The 19311-nt window shown below is 48.8% G+C and overlaps 3 protein-coding genes across 6 annotated transcripts; 1 reads left to right on the forward strand and 2 right to left on the reverse strand.

The window, feature by feature from the left end:
• Window positions 1–210: 210 nt before the first annotated feature.
• On the reverse strand, window positions 211–9362 carry mcm3ap (minichromosome maintenance complex component 3 associated protein). 2 transcript variants are annotated; one of them, XM_085901430.1, is made up of 29 exons: window positions 7644–9362; window positions 7453–7548; window positions 7226–7422; window positions 7075–7156; window positions 6847–6970; window positions 6588–6763; window positions 6359–6498; window positions 6085–6282; window positions 5739–6007; window positions 5496–5658; window positions 5201–5358; window positions 4505–4725; window positions 4242–4426; window positions 4069–4169; window positions 3858–3989; window positions 3653–3766; window positions 3434–3586; window positions 3156–3353; window positions 3003–3071; window positions 2787–2921; window positions 2568–2721; window positions 2223–2487; window positions 2054–2151; window positions 1562–1952; window positions 1209–1493; window positions 1007–1136; window positions 766–933; window positions 551–692; window positions 211–492 (listed from the first exon to the last, which is right to left on the reverse strand). In XM_085901430.1, exons 1-29 carry the CDS (start codon window positions 9055–9057, stop codon window positions 325–327), a joined length of 6126 nt encoding a protein of 2041 aa, XP_085757556.1. In that variant the 5' UTR covers window positions 9058–9362; the 3' UTR covers window positions 211–324. The 2 variants fall into 2 exon arrangements, with proteins under 2 accessions (XP_085757556.1, XP_085757555.1); XM_085901429.1 differs by having other exon boundaries at window positions 7226–7548.
• A 107-nt stretch (window positions 9363–9469) lies between these two features.
• clk2a (CDC-like kinase 2a) lies at window positions 9470–15452 on the forward strand. Of its 2 annotated transcripts, none has more exons than XM_085901433.1 (13): window positions 9470–9768; window positions 10412–10617; window positions 10797–11088; window positions 11993–12083; window positions 12714–12780; window positions 12848–12964; window positions 13025–13191; window positions 13274–13368; window positions 13465–13597; window positions 13669–13751; window positions 13820–13899; window positions 13975–14065; window positions 14151–15452. In XM_085901433.1, the coding sequence occupies exons 2-13, from the start codon at window positions 10412–10414 to the stop codon at window positions 14340–14342; spliced, it is 1614 nt and encodes a 537-aa protein (XP_085757559.1). In that variant the 5' UTR covers window positions 9470–9768; the 3' UTR covers window positions 14343–15452. The 2 variants fall into 2 exon arrangements, with proteins under 2 accessions (XP_085757559.1, XP_085757560.1); XM_085901434.1 differs by having other exon boundaries at window positions 9474–9768; window positions 13468–13597.
• A 1700-nt stretch (window positions 15453–17152) lies between these two features.
• Window positions 17153–19293, reverse strand: dnajc8 (DnaJ (Hsp40) homolog, subfamily C, member 8). 2 transcript variants are annotated; one of them, XM_085901436.1, is made up of 9 exons: window positions 19137–19293; window positions 18648–18749; window positions 18520–18576; window positions 18381–18447; window positions 18191–18285; window positions 17776–17847; window positions 17614–17705; window positions 17466–17541; window positions 17153–17398 (listed from the first exon to the last, which is right to left on the reverse strand). In XM_085901436.1, exons 1-9 carry the CDS (start codon window positions 19203–19205, stop codon window positions 17279–17281), a joined length of 750 nt encoding a protein of 249 aa, XP_085757562.1. In that variant the 5' UTR covers window positions 19206–19293; the 3' UTR covers window positions 17153–17278. The 2 variants fall into 2 exon arrangements, with proteins under 2 accessions (XP_085757562.1, XP_085757561.1); XM_085901435.1 differs by having other exon boundaries at window positions 18648–18777; window positions 19137–19195.
• Between the last annotated feature and the right edge of the window lie 18 nt (window positions 19294–19311).

Below are 19311 nucleotides of genomic sequence, written 5' to 3' on the forward strand. Positions count from 1 at the left end.
GTTATCACGTCTCCTTATAGGATATAGCCATGTGCCGTTATTGTGACCATTTTTTCTGAATAAAGTTTTGTTTACATACACCTTATTTGTTCGATGAAATGCAACTGCAATCTGTTAAGTGATTTGAAAATGATGGGCAACGTCGTCTGATTTGCAGATCCAATCCAATTGCTTAGCTGTCTGAAATGATGTACGTAAACTATTGTTTCATTGACTATTTATTCAAAAACTAAGGGGGGGGTCAAAGGGGGAAAAAAAGGAATCATTCACCAGTAACACAAGAATGGTAAAAGTCACTTCTAAGAATAGAAAGAAAAGCTTTGCTCAGTCTTCAACAATGCTCATCATTGCACTGAGTTTCAGTTTGCAGAGCGATTCTTCCCTTCGGCTGGCTTCAATCTGCTGCCGAAGGTCTCTCAGTCGCTCAGTCAGCGACAAACGACTCCTCTGGGACCGCTTGGCTTTCGGCACCGGCTCGAGACTCTGCGCTTCCTGGAAAGGCGTGATTCTTAGCGATGTGCGGGTGTCATACTGGATGAAGATGTCAAACCTTTTTGAAAGGCTTGGCCGAGGAGTCGTGCTTTACAAAAGCAGGCATGGAGAGCAGGATGGAAGATGGAACGAGGAGCGGTGTGGCCCAATCGTCCACGCAGTCGCCACCGTCTAGCCAACGCTGGAGCTGCTGGGTGCTCCTGCAAACGTGGATATTGGGAGAAGACGTGATGAAGCAGCGATAGCTTACATGCTTTGAAACAGGAGCAGTACCTTCTGCTTTCACTCTTCTCCTCCTCCAATGTCTGGAACACCTTGTGGGTAAGCGCTTCTAATGCTGTGGGGGGGTGCGAGATGTCCAGAGGGCCTTCCAGCACGCTGGGGAACAATCTCTGCTCGACTGTCAGCTTGTTGGCTGTAGTACAGGTAGCTGAACTTGTCCTTGAAGGAGGGAGAGAGCAAGTAAGTCAGCGCATCACTGGTGTGTAGAAGCATCTTTCCAGAACTTTTGTACCCTTTGTCATCTCGCTCTTTTTCCCTGTGCGTCATTCTGACCGAGTTGATCCATTCCTCGGGCGGCTGGAAGCCCTTGAACGACTCCCTCAGATAGTAAACCGGGATTTCCCCGTCTTCCGCGATAGCATCTTAAGATAGATAAACTCTAGGTTATCGGCACATATCAATCAAAGACAAGTTGAAGCAAAGAGAAGTCTGACCTTCACAGACAGGTTCGGGAAGCTGCCAGTCTTTCAGTTTGTGCTCAATGCAGATGACCAGCACGTCAACCCAAGGGATCTGACTGTAGGCTGGATCTGCGTCACGCGTGCCATCCCAAACGTTGAAGCTCTGCTTCGAAGCAGAAGTTCTCCCGCGCTGGCTTTTGATTCTGACCCGCTCCAGGAGATTTTCCAGACGTGACATGATCAGGGGCTGACTGCCATGCGTCGCTCGGATCTGATCGGCGTAGCGATAGATGGAGGAGCGCAGCTCGGACCAAGTGGCTAGAGGAAAAACAACGATGAATCGATTGGTTTCCATGAAATGGACGACTCTCCAACTGCGCACTAACCCGAGTTTGAAAGTTGCCTCCATTGTGGGAGCTGCAAGCTCAGGACAGCCTGACGCAACCAGGCCAGGTGTGAGCCAGAGTTCCAGCCCAGATTGGGAACAAACTGGCCGTTATCAGGGTTACAGAACTCCCCCGGCGGCCACGACATTTTGGAGAGCTCCGAGGACGACACCGCAGCGGCAATGTGGCTTATGACGGCGTTGTATAGCCGGACCACGGGAGCGGGATCCTGCGGCGGGAGGCCGGCAGCCGCCCGTTCCTGACAGTGAGCGGAAACCCTACCGCTGAACTCGTGACTCAAGTTGGCCTCCACCACTTGCACCAGGGTGCGACAGCAAAGTGGGATCGCTGGAGGTGCACGGGGCACAAGCCAACGCAGAGCGCAGCTCAGCTAAAAACACAGCACAGCAGCGGAGAACAAGTGTTCGAGAAAAGAACAGAAAAGCCCTAAAAACAACAACAACCCACCTCCACTCATCACATCTGACTTACCTCTTTGGATCCTTGCTTATCATTTGTGCTTTCTGGGATGAACAACAACTTATATTCGGATATGAGGCCATCCTTTACTAGCATAGGCAGCATCAGTTCTGGAAGGACAAAGATGGCTTCAAAGTCAAACATTGGTACCTTCTGGCCACAAAGCAGCTTTTCCAATGACCTTCTTCAAGTTTGCGAGTGTGCCAGGTGCCGCGGTCAGAGCCCGGCACCAGAATGACGAGAGGCAGCGGGCAGTGCCAGCTGCTGGCTTGCTGCAACTGTTTGAGCTGAAGCAAGGCCGACAGCAGAGGTACGTCCTGCTCGTTACGATCGGCCTCCGACAGGCGCAGCGCCGGGAGCAACGTCATCAGCGCTCCTGTCCCCTGCAGCTCGCAGCGCTCCTCCATTTGAGATAAACCGTCTTCAGACAACGGACCTCTGGACACCTGGAAGACGCCCCCCGGAAAAGGTCACGCCAGCCATCTACCACACGACAATCAGTGTAACGCATTTCAAGTAGACTGACCTTGATGCTGACGTGGACTTCATGGGTACGATGTCCTTTCTCCCTGATTGTGTTGGACAGGTGGAGGGTCTGCAGAGTGCCATCCCGCTGTTCCTCCATCATCTTTGAAGGCCGGCTGCCGCCAAGCTTCATTTCCAGCCAATCGCACAGAATCCTGGACAGTACGTGTTTGGTGACTCGTAAATGGCGCCAAAGTCATCGTCGCGACCGGCCGCTCACCTGTCTGCCAGGCTGGCGACGCTCTCGTGCTCGCTGGGCAGTAAGACGACAGCTTTCCAGAAGATTCTATCAGGTGGGTTGTGGACATTTTCCATCACCAGTGCGGCCATGTCGAGTGGTGCCCACACTAACTCACTGTCATGCAAAAATTGGAATAAGATTTGTTTGCAGCATACAACCAGAAGCTAGCAGAGCATAAAAATAATCAAGACTTACTCAAGAAGCTGCTGATAGTAGTAGTGGACTCTCATTTGGTGTACAGCCAAAGATCTCATTTTCAATGCCCTGCAACAGTTGAGTTGGTTAGTTACGATCCAAGCTTCATACGTCCACATAAAACAAAAAAAATGAGGGGGGGGGGGGGGATACCTGGTGCTGGATAGAGATAACCTTCCTGCATTTCCCAGGTTTACAATTCCACGAGTCAAATCCTCAACAGACTGCTGTGCCGGAGCGCTCGGAGCCAGCGCCTTCAATTTGAAGTCAGGGTCCACGAAGCAAGGAGCTGCCGGGAAACCTCTCATCTGTCTCTTCAGCTGCCGGCGCACCGCGACCACGTCACGCCACCTATTTGGACAGATAAGGAGACAAATGTAGCAAACAAAAGGTCACCATGGTCAATGAGCGCAAGCTTGCGCTTTTCCTACCTTTTGATGTACTTGCGAGCGCGCTGCAGCTCAGCCGTGAGGATTTCTTGGACGAGCAGAGCAATGTCTGCTTTCAAAGTGTCCTCAATGAAACTAGCGCAGACTTCTTGAGAACATTTAGCCACACAGCGTGCTTTCTCATCCACCGCTTGCCTGAAAAGGATGAAATCTGTCATTCGCTTCCCAAAGTAGGGCATGGAATACGTGACCGAGCCTTACTGGAACGTGGCGGCGGCAATCTCCTTGACAGTCTCATCTAATACTTCCTGCGTGATCTCTGCGAACAAAGCGAGCCTGAACTTGGACAAAAAGTTCTCGAGCTCCTGTTTCCGCCTGAAACAGAGAGAGCCATCCATCAAAAATGGCTATTTTGTTGAAAGCGTTAAGGCTTAAGTCGATTTAAAGAGGACAATAGCGCACAAACCTTGCTTCCTCAATCCTACGTTTCTCTTCAGCGACACGCTCTTGTTCCAGAAGAATCTCGCTAGAAGACAATTCTTGTAGCACTTCTCCTAAAACTTCATTTAGTACGGACTCTGCCTGCACACTGCTCTCACTGCAGATAAATTGTAGCAGGGCACAGTCAGTTTCCCGCTTAAAACTTTCAATGTGCATGACAAATGAGGCAAACTTACTCAAGCGCTACCGTGGCATAAGCGGCGCCATCGGCAGCTAGCGCTCTTGCCCATGTCTCAACCATTTCGTCAATCAAAGCGTCCACTTGGGCCATAATGTCCTGGGCGTAGGAAAAATAAAAGTGACATTAAATCGGACATATGAAACGAAGAAAGTCCAATATTTTGCCCACCTCGTCGCTGAGCACTGGTTGAGGTTCCGGTACAGGTGACGGTGCTTTGACAGCGGGAGGCTGAAGGAGCTGCGGCGCGTCAGCTTGGAGGGCCACGTTTGGGAAAGAAACGCTGGACTCGGTCTTCTCTGGGCTCTGGAATTGGATGCTGGGCGGGGCCTTCACTTCTACTTTGCCCGCAATAGCTAAAGAAATGAAAGCAAAAGATATCACGGGATGTTATGACGGACGGAAAAGGTTTCCACGCATTCCGATGACAATACCTCTAAATTGATTGGGTGCAGACTCAGTGGGAAGGCCTTCTCCTCGGTATTTGTTGTAAGAGTCAAAGGTGCAGACAGGTTTGTGCTGAGGGGGATTGGGGAGGGGGCCTCCATTCACCACTTCCCCAGTCGATGTTGTTTTCTTTGCCTGAATGACCTGAGACTTCTTCTGGGATAGCAACTCTGGCTCCTGATAGGCTACCCGATTCAGATCCACCACACTGTCAACACAAAGTGGAACCAACGGGTGAAAAAGCTTTTCATTTCACTGGATTCATAGATTGTTGTTTTTGAAAGGATTGATCTCTCTCTCTCTCTCTCTCTCTCTCTCTCTCTCTCTCTCTCTCTCTCTCTCTCTCTCTCTCTCTCTCTCTCTCTCTCTCTCTCTCTCTCTCTCTCTCTCTCTCTCTCTCTCTCTCTCTCTCTCTCTCTCTCTCTCTCTCTCTCTCTCTCTCTCTCTCTCTCTCTCTCTCTCTCTCTCTCTCTCTCTCTCTCTCTCTCTCTCTCTCTCTCTCTCTCTCTCTCTCTCTCTCTCTCTCTCTCTCTCTCTCTCTCTCTCTCTCTCTCTCTCTCTCTCTCTCTCTCTCTCTCTCTCTCTCTCTCTCTCACACTCACACTCACACTCACACTCACACTCACACTCACACTCTCACACACACACACACACACACACACACACACACAGCCATTGCTTACCCCTCGCTGACATTGAGGCCGTACTTCTGGATGAAGTCAGTTGCCTCTTTGGCAGTGCAGAACATCAACATCCGAACGATGTCGTCCACAGGAAAAGCAGTTGAGCGCGGACCCACAGTGTGAGCAATGTTCAACGTCTTCAACGCTTTTGCTCGGACCTGCACAAACGTGCACAAGCTTGTCAATGCAATGAGTCGTTGCGCCTCTCCGACATCTAGTATTTGATGGTCCTACTTACTAAGCGACTGATGATTGGATTTCAATGACAAAAAGAAGATTTGTTCTTTTTCCTGACCTGATTGAAATATCTGTGGAGGAGGCAACTGGCCAGGTACGACGCCCTTTTCACCAGCTTGAAGAAGCGCACAAAGTTGTTGCTGTTGAGAGCGGCAAAAGCCTGCACGGCAAAATGCACTTGGGGGGAGTTGCGCACTTCATCGCGGAACTGTTGGACCTCACTGCGCAGGCAAGACGGGAAGACACCATTCAGTAGAGTGGCTCCCGTACGCATACGACGTGGATGGTTGCGCCGGCTCACCGCAGGATGTCGCCGTCGTTGAGCTTCAACAGGACGCTGTACTGGCGGAACTCGGCCTCGCGGGGGCAGTAGATGTGACGGCCCTTCAGGTCCTCGTACATTTCTTTCAGGCTTTGCAAGCACTTTGTCAAGTTCTCGTTGTTGATCTTGACTTCAAAAACGGACATTGGCTCTTCGCAGAGATGGTGGGCGCAATGCAAGTGGAAGCGCGTGCACTTCTCGATCAGCGACACCGTGTGCGGGCAGCACAAACGCTGCTGGGTGATGTCCTGTGTGGCAAAACGTGGAATTAGTCAAGGCAATATTGACCAACAACAGTCGAGCGATCCGACTCGATCGGCGCTACCTTTCGGATAGCCCGGGTCCTGTTCCAGACAAAATCGTACCAGTCCCGCAAGCTGTCGTGACCTTGGTCCATGATCTGAGTGACCAGGTAGTCCAAGGTCATGCCGAGTACTGGCAAGGGACGCAACTCGTGAGGAAGGGGCTCCTCCTGGTCAGCGGATGAACGGCTGTACTCTTTGATGGCTGCTGCGTGATCCACCTGGATGTCCAATTGTTAACAAACTATGCTAAGCACCGGAAGCGCTCGTATAGTGATCAAATATGGCAAACGCTACCAGCTCGGTGTTGGGGAGGACTTCATATATGCTGAGCTGATTTCTTGTTTCCCTCATGTATCTCTCCTTCTCAGGACACATGTCAGGACACGTTCCTACAAAAACCTTGGAGAGGTCCATGTCCGTACTTTTGGGCCGACCTGAGGACACCGTTCCAGAGTATGTTTGTGCTGTGACGTGCTTAAAGAACGCAGGCTAACGAGAAGTCGGTGACAAACTGAAAGGGTACCTTGTCGCAAAATCTTGTCCCTCTGCTCTAGAAGCCGGTACTTGTCTTCCGTTGTCTCTGCCGTGACGCCGACGAGGGGAGCGAGGCACTCCGAGATGGGAGTCGTCGCCACCTTCTCCTTCGGAAGTTCAGAGTCAAGCTGGAGAGTTGTCGCTGGCCTCTTCAACGGTGAGTTACTAGGCACACAAAATATCAGCGCATGCTCTCTGCTGCAATAACTAGCCTTCTTCTATTGAAGAAATTGGCTGCTTCTATTTACCTGCGGGTAAAGGTGTCACCGAGTACGGGTCGTCTTAAAGGCGACGAAGCCTTGAAATTGGCAGCGTCGTTGCCCTTCTCCGCTGCCTTTCTGCCCATGGCTCTTCTGCTTTTGTCCCCCGGACCTGCCAAACCGACGCGACACAAATCATTTCGGGAAAACACGTGTAGCAGAAACGGCGAGAAATATCGCCGCTCGCTGGCCGTCTACTTCAGAATTGATTCTCACTTTGCTTCTTTCGCTGCCACAAAAGGAGGAGTTCATGCTGATGCAGGAGCTTCCCGTTCTTCTTTGCCTTGGCTGCGGATGCCTGTGAGAAAGAATGCCCAGCTGTGGTCACTTTCAGTACTTTGGTCAACAGACCAATGAACAAACTCACGTGGCTTTCAAAGTGCACCATGGCTAATCCCTTGGAAGGCCGGCATTGGAGCTTGCTAACTTTGCCAAATTGAGAAAAATGCTTCTCAATGATGTTCTTTTTGTTGAGGGCCGCCGGGATGTTCCTGCACTGAATGACGGTCCAGTCGGTGGGAGAGGTCCCGCTCTCGCCGTCCAAGCTCTCGCCGTCCAAGCTCTCGCCGTCCAAGCTCCCGCCGTCCAAGCTCCCGCCGTCCAAGCTCCCGCCGTCCAAGCTCTCGCTCCGCGCGCCAGTTCTCCTTGGCGTCTTGCTTTCGGCCATCGGTTCTTGGGGGTGTTGGAAGGCTACGAAAAGACAAGTGGAGGACTTATGGGCAAGGTGGAAATTGAAAAGAAAAAGCTGGATCTTAACAAATGCAGGTGAAACATTGAGTGCTCACCTGGCAGTTGGGCCTCAGTGCTCGGGGTTGGTACGGCAGATGCGCTAGCAGGCAGATGTTCACGCGGTACTCGGGGATGCTCGCTCGTCGACTCGTCGAGCTGCGCGTTCTGCTGCAGAGGTTCCTTCCCCTCTTGTCGGCCCGAAGCGGTGGCAGCTTTTCGCAGTCCGCTAAGTGCTCTGTTGAATAACCCCGCAGTGGGCCGAGTTCTCATGAGAGGTCTTTTTGGGGGCTGTCTGGGTGAAGAGGTTTCCGTTGTTTCGGCCTCCTCCTCCTCCTCCCCAATAGCTTGGGGCGCGCTCGTGGCGGGCTCTTCTTTACGTTTGGTGCCTTTTCGAAATGGCGCAAATACATTTGCCTCTCCACCCAAAACGGGCTCCGCTTTCGATTGATTGTCGCTGAAAGCGGAGGGCTGAATGATAGCGTTTCCACCAAAAAGTTGCGCTTGGAGGGGTTTGGTTGAGAAGCTAAAAGTGGACGGTGTTTTAGGCTGGCTGACTGGAGCATTCGTGTTGGAAGTGGAGGGCGCGGCAGGCTGGGAAAAGGTGAACTGCAGAGCAGCGGAGGGGCCGCCGCTGTTACCGACACTTGCTAGCAGGTTGTTTTGGACCGGAAGGGACGGAGCAGCAGCAGGCTGCGAGAAACTAAAGCCCAATGATCCAGATTTTGCCCCAGAGAAGCCAGTGATGGTGCTGGAACTTGTCTTCTCTGCGCTGCTACCGAAAGGTAAGGTGGACAACGGTGTGGTTTGAGGGTTAGTGGCTTCGGGACTGCCACTGTAGATGGGTTTGAAAAGAACTTCGCTGGCTGGCTTGAAAGTGAATTCCGATCCAAATCCTTTGCCGCTCTGGGTCGGAGTAGCGCCAAACACACTACTGGCAGCGGTGGTGCTCGGTGCCTGTCCGAATACGGACTGTACAAAACTTATCTGCTGAGGTGGCACTAATGAAGCAGTGGATCCCGAGGTGGCTTGGCTCGCTCCAAACCCCGCAGCCTGTTGTCCAAAGCCTGGGAGGAGCTTTTGTCCAAAACCTGTAGAGAGCTGACCAAATGCAGACTGCTGTCCAAATGCGGGTGTCTGTCCAAAAGCTGAACTCTGGCTCGATCCACTCAGAGCTCCAAATGCTGGCCCAGCATTGCCACCGCCGAAGCCAGCGTTGCTCGCTCCCACAGGTCGTTGGCTAAAAGCTGGAGTATGGCTGGAGCTTTGTGCTGGTTGCTGTCCAAACGAAGGACCCTGTGCCAACATGGCATTAGCGGGTACTTTTGAGGCCGATGGCAGACCAAACGCTGAGGATTGGAAAATGCCCACATTGCTGCCGCCGGGGGGTGGCGGTCCGAATGACGGGAACAAACTACTATTAGCGTTGTTCCTAGCTTGGAAACCTCCTCCAAATGGGTTAGATGGATTCATGTTTGGAGCAGTAGTGTCCCGATCGTTCGTTCGCAAATTCCGGCCCCCGCTCAACACCACCAGAAAGTCACGAGCAAGTCAATACCGCATGACTGACATAGAGTTCTAATAAGATCCAAGCAGACGATCGGTCGAATAAGATCCAAAACTATTCATAATGCTGCATTCATGAACGAACGAACGAACGACATTGTCAAATGTAGAAAACGGCTTCGCCACAAGTTCTGCACAAGTACGATAACAAGCAGCACATCCGGTTCCGGTCTCAAGATGTATTCACGGCTCCTTGGAAGTTGGGAGTAACCAAAGTGCACAAAGAAATTGCTGATACTGACGCAAAATGCTATTTTGATGTTTGACAACGGGCGTCACTGTTGTGTGACGTAATGTTTCAACGTCTGACGGAGGTCGGGGTGTACCAACCCCCGGAGCCCCGCCCCGCCTCTTCCACCGAGTTTGATGAACGCTAACCCCAACTTCAGAAAGCTGATTTTTCCTGAGTACATTGGCCATCCAGATTCCCCAGTGTCATGGAACGTATCATTTGCTCCACTAGTCACGGCTACAACTAGCTTGACACACGAACACAACGCTATTTGCTAGCAACGAACGGAGCTTGGGATACCGAGCCGATGATATTATAAATGTGACAAGAAAGCCAGCACCACGGACTTCTTGTGGGACAAACGTACAGGGCTCGCTGCTAAAACGGTAGGCATTGAACCCGAAGTGAAATGTGTCCTTAAAAAACTGCATCCAGTCCAAGTGATTAGCACGAGTGCTAACTTCTTAAGCATAGCTGCTAAGATGGCGGGCGGTCAAATTATTTACATGAGCAAATACTGCTTGCTGTCTAAAAGTAGTGCCTCCACTGGTTTGCAGATCATTTGCTGCTAACGTGACACATTTGACTCGAGCAATAACGTACGCTAATCAAATCAACGTTTGCAACGTATCGTAATTTTGTCGCATGCCAGAAAATGAATTGAAAACAAGCAGTCAGACATATTGGCCAGAGGGTTGTGTTTGGCTCTAGTTTGTTGCGTTTTCAGCTCAAGCTATTGCACTATGTGGGTCGTTCGTGTGTAGTTGTTTTTTTTTGGGGCTATTTATATGCTTTCCCCCAGCGTGCATGGTGTCATTTCATGGTCACCCGCTTTTAGGCTTGCTTAAAATCTTGCCTACACATTGCTCCTCAGATATAGTCAAAGCTACTCAAGATACATCACACAAATACAAAAGTTTTATTTGACTCGACTTAGGTTGTGAATGGAAATCGATTGGTTCTCAACTTGCTTGTAGTCTTAAAGCGTCTTGCACAGTGGGCATGTTTGTCATTCCAAAACTCTTTCAGATGCCTTACACCAGAAGGTACACGTCCTCTGAGAGAGACAGTCGCAGCAGCTACACTGAGCGCTACAGAGAGAAAGAAAAGGATAGATGGCGTCGACACCGACACAGAAGATCGCCCACGTACTCTTCGAGCAGTGACAGAGACAGGGATCGCCACCGAAGGGGACGAGGACAGAGACACGATGCAAGTTACGTACGCTCAAAGAGGTATGATTTCCTTTTTCTTTTTTTTTTGGGGTACGATTTATCTCGATAATATGCTGCTTTTCAGATGCTAACGAAGAGGAGCTACTTTCTGACTTCCCACTTGGAATGCAACATAGTGTCGTCAATTGTGTCCCATTTGTCACCACCTTTGAAAATCTTATTTGTGTGCCCCGATGCAGTCGAAGCTTTGACAATCGCTCAGCAGAGCAACGAGCATTTGACAGAAGATACTACGAGGGATACAGACGACTGGATCCCGGCCGAGATCAAGATCGCGACCATGACAGAGAAAGGGAGCCGCACGGAGCAGCTGAAAGTTACTATCCGCGCGACTTCTCCCCAAGCATGTACGACTACCGACGGGGTCGAGAAAAGGAACGGGAGCGGGATGATTCGTACAGACGAAAAGGCAGCAGGCGTAAGCACAAACGAAGGCGGCGTAGAACCAGGTCCTATAGCCCATCGTCTTCGGTGAGTACAGCCAGACCTGAGAGGGCCTTTAACTCTCTTCACCCTGTTTTTTTTTTTTTTTTTTTTTTTTTCGTATTCTATTTATCGCGCTCAGCTCTCTCTGCCTCTTTTTTCTTTAACCATTTGTTCTTCACAGCCCCTGGACTTGGTAAGTAGTGCAATCTTTCTGATTTGTTTTTCTTTTGTCAAAAGCATTTTATTGTTTCTTTTCTTTGGGTCACGCTGGGAGAGCATTTTCACTTATTGCACAATTTTGCAGTCATGAATCTATCAATGAGTATTGGGCAGCCATGTTTTTTTTGTTCTTTTTCAGTATATTCCTTAGCCCCCCCCCCTTTGGGTCAAGTGCAAATTTGTGGCATTTATGATGTGTTGTGCAAAAAATGAAAATGTTCCACCAAAAAAAGTGCAAATGTTCAATATTATATAAATCTATTTGCGAAAATGCCTCTTTGTATCAGCCAACGTCTATCCAGCAATATAGATCAAATGAGCAGGTTGTAACTTTCCTGCTGGCTACATTTGGTCCCTCCTTCTGATTTACCATTGTATGAAAGCTGACGAGTCAAGCTAATAAGCTGTGATTTTAATGTTTTCTGAGGAAAAAAAATGGATAGATGTGCCAGTTGCTTAGTTATTTTGAAGCGGGTAGGGGGGGGAGCAGAGGACATCATGTGATCTTTGACTTGTTCCCTTGCACTATATCCCTATCGTTATATATTTTCTTCACGTGGTGTCACGCGTGAATCGCCCCATGGCCACCAAACCCACCGACACCATCAACGAACGAACGCCCACCCAACCTCGGCCCTCCTCGTCCGCCTCCTGTGGCTGCCCCCGAATCCCCCCATGTTCCCTTTGGTCGTGTCGTGACCTGCTGATGGCGGTTTGGGTGCGAAAACAGCGGAGCAACAGCCGGACGCGGGCACTGAGTGTGAGGGACGACGAGGAAGGGCACCTGATCTGTCGGAGTGGGGACGTCCTACAAGAGAGATGTACTCACTGCCACTACTCTATCGTAACCCTTCTCCATATGAGTATTAAAGCAATAGAGCGTTTGAATGGGAGTGCCTGATGATGATGATGATGATGATGATGCCGATGCCGCCACCTTGCTAGAAACCTCTTTGCTCGAGCTCAATTCGGGTGGAGTGCAAGAGCGAAGATTCCGTGAGGGACTTTAGTTATCGTCTGCGTTTTCCCCTTCTTAAGCTGTGGAGCATTTTTTCGATGTTTCACAGGTTACTTAAAACGAGAAGCTCAATTGCAATTGTTCAAATGCTAGCTAGCGCCTTCCAATATTTTCTTGACTATTTTTTGTTTGATAGAAGATCATGTCACCTTTCCATTTCAACACGCTCACATACACATTGAAAAGATTTCCAATTTGCCCTCTTGGCTGATGGCTGCAAATGGGTCATCAAAGAAAAGGGCCACCATGTATGCTATGGTATGGTAGCTAGCGTTATCAGCGTTTCAAGCCTGCCCCATTGACTAGGCAGCCCTGGATAGGTTGTAGGATGCGTTTGCCCCGCCCGCCGTGGATCCGCTTGTCTAATGCTCCTGTTCTCTTCTTCCCCTGCTGTTGTTCCCTTGTCCCTTCTTCTCTTTGTGCTATGTTGTAGATGAGATTGTCAGTACTTTGGGTGAAGGCACTTTTGGGAGGGTGATGCAGTGCATTGACCATCGCAGGTGAGCGGCCGGCCTCATTTCAACCAGAAGCTCACTGCTCAGGTTGTCAATAACATGCTTTTTGAAGGGGTGCATCCAGCGTGGCTTTAAAAATTATCAAGAATGTGGAGAAGTACAAAGAAGCGGCTCGCCTGGAGATCAATGTGCTCGAGAAGATCAACGAGAAGGATCCTGAAAACAAATTGTGAGTGACCTAAGTCGTGCGCCGTTTACAAATGACTCATGTCGCGTGCGTGTCTTGCAGCCTGTGCGTGCAGATGTACGACTGGTTCGACTACCACGGTCACATGTGTATCTCCTTTGAGCTGCTTGCTCTCAGCACCTTCGATTTCCTCAAAGAGAACAACTACCTGCCCTACTCCATCGGTCAAGTCCGACATATGGCCTACCAAGTCTGTCTCGCTGTGAAGTGTAAGTTCATTTCGGGGGCGGGGGGGAGGTGGAGCACGTCCCACCTGATCTGGTCAAACCGCTTTCTTCTTTGACTTCGCAGTTCTCCATGACAATAAGTTGACACACACTGACCTAAAGCCTGAAAACATCCTATTTGTCAACTCGGATTTTACCATGTCCTATAATGTGGAGAAGGTAAGTGAGGAACAGCGCGAGAAAACTAGACGTGTCCAAGATCTGCTGCTAATTCTTGTTAAGAAACGTTCACCCTTGTTTTTACCGGCCGGCCAGCAGAAACGAGACGAGAGGACGGTTAAGAGCACGGCCGTACGCGTGGTGGACTTTGGCAGCGCCACTTTCGACCACGAGCATCACAGCACCATTGTGTCCACCAGGCATTACCGAGCCCCCGAGGTCATTTTAGGTGAGGATCCCATTTGGCTGCCGCCAAGGAATTTGTCTTGAAAATCAAGACTCCTTGTTTCTGCCGCTTAGAAATGGGCTGGAGCCATCCCTGTGATGTGTGGAGTATCGGCTGTATCCTCTTTGAATACTACCTGGGCTTCACCTTGTTTCAGGTACTTCCTTTCAAATACACTCGGAGAACGACTCAGTGTCTGAGTTGCTTTCTATCTGTTTTTGTCAGACTCATGACAACAGGGAGCATTTGGCCATGATGGAGCGAATCCTCGGACCCGTGCCATCCAGAATGATCCGCAAGACCAGGTGAGAAGAACAACCAAGATCAAAAAGGTAAGCATCCTGAGAAGAATTCCAGTCTTACGCTGATGCCCCTTTCAGAAAGCAAAAGTACTTCTATCGAGGCCGTCTGGACTGGGATGAGAGCTCCTCGGCGGGAAAATACGTCCGGGAAAACTGCAAGCCTCTGAGGGTGAGATGAGAGCAGAGCAAGAGCAGAGCAAGCGTTACCAAACAATGACTTCATTCTGGTTTTTTTTGGGGGGGGGCTCTTCCAGAGATACTTGCTGTCAGAGGCGGAGGAGCACCACCAGTTGTTTGACCTGATCGAAAGCATGCTGGAGTACGAGCCCTCCAAGAGGCTGCTCCTGGCCGACTCGCTCAAGCACCCCTTCTTTGATTTTGGGGGAAGCAGCGAGGCGGCGGCAGGCAGTAAGAGCTGGGAAGCAAACCGAGACATCAGCCGGTGATCCGGACGGACGGACGGACAGAGCGCCTCCTCCTGCTACAGCACTATTTCATACAAGGACGGACGGACGGACGGAGCCGCTCGCTTTCTGTTGTTCCTCATTCAAGAAGCAGAAATCTTGTGCAGTCGGGGCTTCAAGAGGATCCAAACTAGTCCTCTATGCATCTCGCGTCTTCCTCCTGACGTCATCCGTCCAAACATATGGCGCAACCGAGACTTTCTTGACGTGCCGTGTGAAGTCATTTTGGGAGAAGAAATGTCTTCCACTTGTGGATGGACGGTGGGTGATAAGGAGGGAAAGGGAAAAAAAAAAGTCGTCATCACCATCATCCCACAGACCATCCATCCATCCATGGATTTAGTGGGTTATCATGCTTAATGATGGCAAGCTAAATGCTCCCTTTTCCTGCCTGCCATGGAATTTCCAGAGTGATGCAAGTGATTTGGGATAAATGAGCACTTGTACCAAATTGGCATTTTCCATGCACCTTTGAACCTATGGACAATGGAGGTGCTGAAAAGGCCTTCCTCATCACCAATGAGAGAGAGACACACACACACACACACACACACATTTTGCGGACTTTGACACTCCACTCTTGCTCTAGTCTTGTCTTGCTGGTCCTTAACGCCACCAAGAACAGGAGGGAAGGTCACATTTTTGGTCTTTATTTCTTTTTGTTTCTGTTTTGTTTGTACATGGTATGCATTGTTTTCCACATGTGATGCGAGCGCCGGGAATGACACATTTATATAAATGTCCTACGCTGTGACTTGTAGCTTGCCCAGTACTTTTCAAAACAAAAGTATAAATTGCCTTTCCCCAGGTGTGATGTCATCACACACACACACACACACACACACACACACACACACACACACACACACACACACACACACACACACACACACCTGAGGTTTTCCCCACTGAAGATAAGCACACGTCCCGCTGCACACAACTCTTTGATATTTATTTTTGGGGGTGGGATTAAAATAGGTCATTCTTCTTTCTCACCTCCCGTGTATACGTAAATTGTTTTTGTATGAAACGAAAGCCTATAAAAGTGTATATATGTATGATGCTGTAGAATTAAAGTGCAAGTCCTCCTTTCCAAAGGGAAACTCCTGTTGGGATTTGTCTTCACATACACACACACACACACACACCCAAGCCTGTTACTAAAATGGAATTTTGTTTTACACTTAATCACACAAGAATGAGCACATTTTTGGGGCTGAAAAGTACGACGTCCGGAAAAACAGGACGTCTGGTCACCCTGGTACTGTGCTCAGCACCGCAGGTTTTGATATCCTTAATATCTGCTTGGACAGGCGTGGCCCTTTCAAGTAAGCTTCTCCATCTGCAGCAAAAAAAGCAGGTGTTGGAATATTCTTGCTTTCATCACCTTGCTGTTTAATTGGATGAGCAGGGACGGCGTCATCTGCTAATCCATTTTAAGAAGCACTTCGGCCATTGGTCAAATCTTTAAAAGGGGACTCATGCAGAGTACACAAACAAACACACACACACGCATACTGGAAGCCAATCCATCAAGCTGAAATGGATTCCATCTTGTCGTTGGGCGCTCCCCTCAAGCAATTCACCAGCACATGCATTCCTGGAAAGAGCGGTTCCCCTTTTGAAGGGACCAAGGGCCGTAGAAGCAGCTTCACGCGCCGGAGGAGCATCAGCAGGCGAAGAAGTCTGCCCTGTGGAGGAGGCCAGAAAGGTCCAGACTCACACTGGCTAAGAGTGTACCAGGCTGAAATGAAGAGAGAGAGGTAAAGGGCTCCTTTTTTTTTTTTTTTAATGCTTTACATCACATCTAAAGAGGCCTATTGTCATTTAGGTGAGATATACGTGTGTGTGTGTGTGTGTGTGTGTGTGTGTGTGTGTGTGTGTGTGTGTGTGTGTGTGTGTGTGTGTGTGTGTGTGTGTGTGTGTGAATTATTGGGGTACGAAACAGTCAACCATCATGCCATAGTATAGCATAGAGTAATATCTAGTAGCAACCACAAGGGGCAGCATTCTTGCATGGTTTTCCAGGCTGTTACCCAAGCGCATGTGCTCAGCCTTCTTGAGTTGCAGTTTCAACTGGCTTTAGGTTATTTATACGAGTGACTCTGCATTTGGCCAGACACTTGTGGCTTAACCAAGACTTTGCTCAGAAGAAAGAATAAGCCGCTTGGCCATATGTTTGTCCCAAAGGAAACGACAGCAGGCCGTGCTGGCCAAGAAGAATGCTGAGCGCTGTGTCAGGAAAACTCACTTCAGGAGCCATCACTGCTTGCCAAGGGTGTGTTGGCATTAGTAGTTTTAAATGCAATTCAATGTAGTCACAACATTTTTAACATCAATCCTTTATTGCTAATCATTTTTTCCTCCATGCAGAAAACAACCCCAAGCAGAAAGGCAGCAGCAAAAAAGGAGGATTCTCTCTTTGGAGCTTTCCAGGGCCTCAGTCTGGATGGCGTGATGGGTGGCGTGAATGCGTCCGCTGCCGCCGCTACTAATGCGGCAGGGGGAGACCAGTGTAGCGTCATGTGAATGAAGCACTTTGAATGACACCACCAGTCAAAGAAGAGGACGAAATGTTCCACTTATCTGGCTTACTGTCATTTATTTCAAGACAAATGCCAAAATAACTGCAACTAGATGGCATTGAATGCAGCGTTGGAAGTAGCTGCCAAAATGGACATATACAGAGTTACAGATGGCAGAAAAGAGAACTTTTATTTTCAGAAGATTTAAAAAAAAAAAAAAAAAAGATTCCAAGATATGGACGATGCATAATTTACTTACATGAGGTGATAGGATCCAAGAAAGTGTCTGAGAACCCAAAAAAAAAAAAAAAAAGACTGCTGGGGCATATAAAGGAAGAGAGGAAACGCTATGGAAAACAGCAGATTTGAAGCGAATGAAGTCCCGGTTGTACATCACTCCCTCTGCTCCATCTTTACTTTGGGTGGCTTGAGGAAGGACCTGTTCTTCTTTTCTTTGCTCTTGCCTTTGGCCTGGAACGTCCTCCAACTGTCCACGCGGCCATCTCTCGTTTCCTGTGGAGTGTTTTGACACCGTGAGCAGAATGCTAAAACAACTAGCGCGATCAAAGAGTAAATTGACCTCAAAATTTTTCTGCCATTCCCTGTCTCGTTTTGCTTTTTCCGCCGCTTCGATTTCTTCCTCTCGTGCCCTTTTCCTGCAGAAGAGAACACGTGAATATCCCGATTTTTTTTTTCTTTCTTTCTGGCACGCAACACCGAGTACTTACCTTTCATGCATGTCCTTTGCTTCTCTTTCTTTTCTTTTGATAGCAAGCTCAGCAAAGAGTTTCATGGTCTGCTTATACACTGCTTGCTTGAACTGGTGGCGGAAAGAGGAAATCGGACTGGCGCATACAAGCAGCCTTGATTTGAACATAGCAAACACTTACTAGTTCCGGGTCATCCTCTTCTACTATCTGAGTTTTCCCTTCCTTTTTTAACTGTTTCTTTTTCTCTTTTACCTGTCGTGAGTGTGTAAAAAAAATAATCATCAGGACACGTCGAGGTACATCTAAAGTAGGTCGGCTCGGCACATTCAAACCCACATTGCAAAGTAGCCCGATTCAAAACAAAACCCAAGTTGCTAAGCTTCATTTTCTTACGGTGTGTGTTGCTGATCTAAAGAATAATCTTGTCAAGAAACGTTTAAGATATGAAACGGGTTGTATGCGATGTTTGAGTTGATAACAAATCTTTGTCATTTGTAAATAAAAGACATGAAATGAGTCTTGTATCACGCTTGACTTTATAATCAATCTGTCACATGAAAACTAGAGGCCTGAAATAGTTGCCATTCATACTCACCATGTGCTCCACATATTCCCTTCCTGCCTGAATGACATCTAAAGCCCTCTTCTTCTGCTCTGGATCCTGAAGAAGTTTGTATGCCTTGTCCACAGCTAGAATACAGACAAAACAAAAAGGTGTAGGTGACATCAGGTACGTGCAACACAAACGGCATGAGCTGAACTGCTTCGGTGAAGGAACATGCTACCTTCAAACGCTTGCTGTGCTCTGTCTATATCGTCTTGATTTTTATCCGGGTGGACTAGAATGGATAACTGGAAGACAAAAAGAGATACACAACTTAATTGACGAAATAGTCCAATCAAATCAAAGTGTGTTTTGCTTACCGCTCTGAATCGTTTCTTTAAGTCAATATCTGTTGCATCTGGATCGATTTGCAGCACCTAAGCATGCAAATTGTCAAAGAATTTGTCAAGGAAAAAAACCCCCAAACCAAAACAGAGGAAACGTTTACCTCGAATGGGTTGAGATTAAAGTAGGACGAGCCAGGCCTGAGCAGTCGATCTATCTGCTGCTTGGACGTTAACACTGAGTCTCTTTTCTCGATCTGCTTCACCTGCGAGATACATTCATACGAAGTCGCTCTATATAGAGGCCAAAAAAATCATTTCAAAATGCCTTTCCTCCCTCCCGAATGTCCACTATTTTCAACCGTAGAGCAAAGAGTCATTGATCAAACAAGGTTGCTCTGCATCATTTCGTTACAGGCTGATTGCACAAGAGTGCACGATGATCATGCCATCACAAATCGGATTTGAGGTTCAGAAATGTTCAAACGAAGGGCTACTCCATCGTTAGCATTGTTTAGCTTGTCGCTAGCCGAGATTCACGTATGCACGCGCGGCCCCGTGCAGCCACAAAAAGCAGTAAATGTTTCATTTTATCAAGAGAAAGACAAACAAAAAAACAAACAAAAAGCTCCAGTCGCCCGGCTTAACCGTACCTCCGAGTAAAAGTTTTGAAATAGATCATCGGACGGAGCTTGAGAAGACTCGCCACTGCTCGCCGCCATCTTGACATGGACTTACGTTAGACGTAAAGGGTCACGTGAGCACGCACGTCCTTCACGCCCATACGGGCCGGGCCGCATTTAGCCTTCGCACGGAAAACGCATCTTT

This window comes from Syngnathus leptorhynchus, chromosome 20, assembly GCF_054491065.1.
Source record: "Syngnathus leptorhynchus isolate UIUO chromosome 20, UIUO_Slep, whole genome shotgun sequence".
Lineage (NCBI taxonomy): Eukaryota > Metazoa > Chordata > Actinopteri > Syngnathiformes > Syngnathidae > Syngnathus > Syngnathus leptorhynchus.

Bases quoted from the DNA above. Each gene is read 5' to 3' on its own strand.
- mcm3ap (XM_085901429.1), bottom strand. From the start codon at position 9,057: ATGAATCCATCTAACCCATTTGGAGGAGGTTTCCAAGCTAGGAACAAC. The intron at 6,008-6,084 runs GTAGCGCCGATC...TTTGCCACACAG, and splicing joins GGACCCGGGCTATCCGAAAG to GACATCACCCAGCAGCGTTT. The intron at 3,354-3,433 runs GTAGGAAAAGCG...CTGTCCAAATAG, and splicing joins GCTCGCAAGTACATCAAAAG to GTGGCGTGACGTGGTCGCGG.
- clk2a (XM_085901433.1), top strand. From the start codon at position 10,412: ATGCCTTACACCAGAAGGTACACGTCCTCTGAGAGAGACAGTCGCAGC. The intron at 10,618-10,796 runs GTATGATTTCCT...GCCCCGATGCAG, and splicing joins AGTTACGTACGCTCAAAGAG to TCGAAGCTTTGACAATCGCT. The intron at 13,900-13,974 runs GTGAGAAGAACA...TGCCCCTTTCAG, and splicing joins AGAATGATCCGCAAGACCAG to AAAGCAAAAGTACTTCTATC.
- dnajc8 (XM_085901436.1), bottom strand. From the start codon at position 19,205: ATGGCGGCGAGCAGTGGCGAGTCTTCTCAAGCTCCGTCCGATGATCTA. The intron at 17,848-18,190 runs GTGAGTATGAAT...CACTCACGACAG, and splicing joins GGGAATATGTGGAGCACATG to GTAAAAGAGAAAAAGAAACA. The intron at 17,399-17,465 runs GTCAATTTACTC...AACACTCCACAG, and splicing joins AATGGCAGAAAAATTTTGAG to GAAACGAGAGATGGCCGCGT.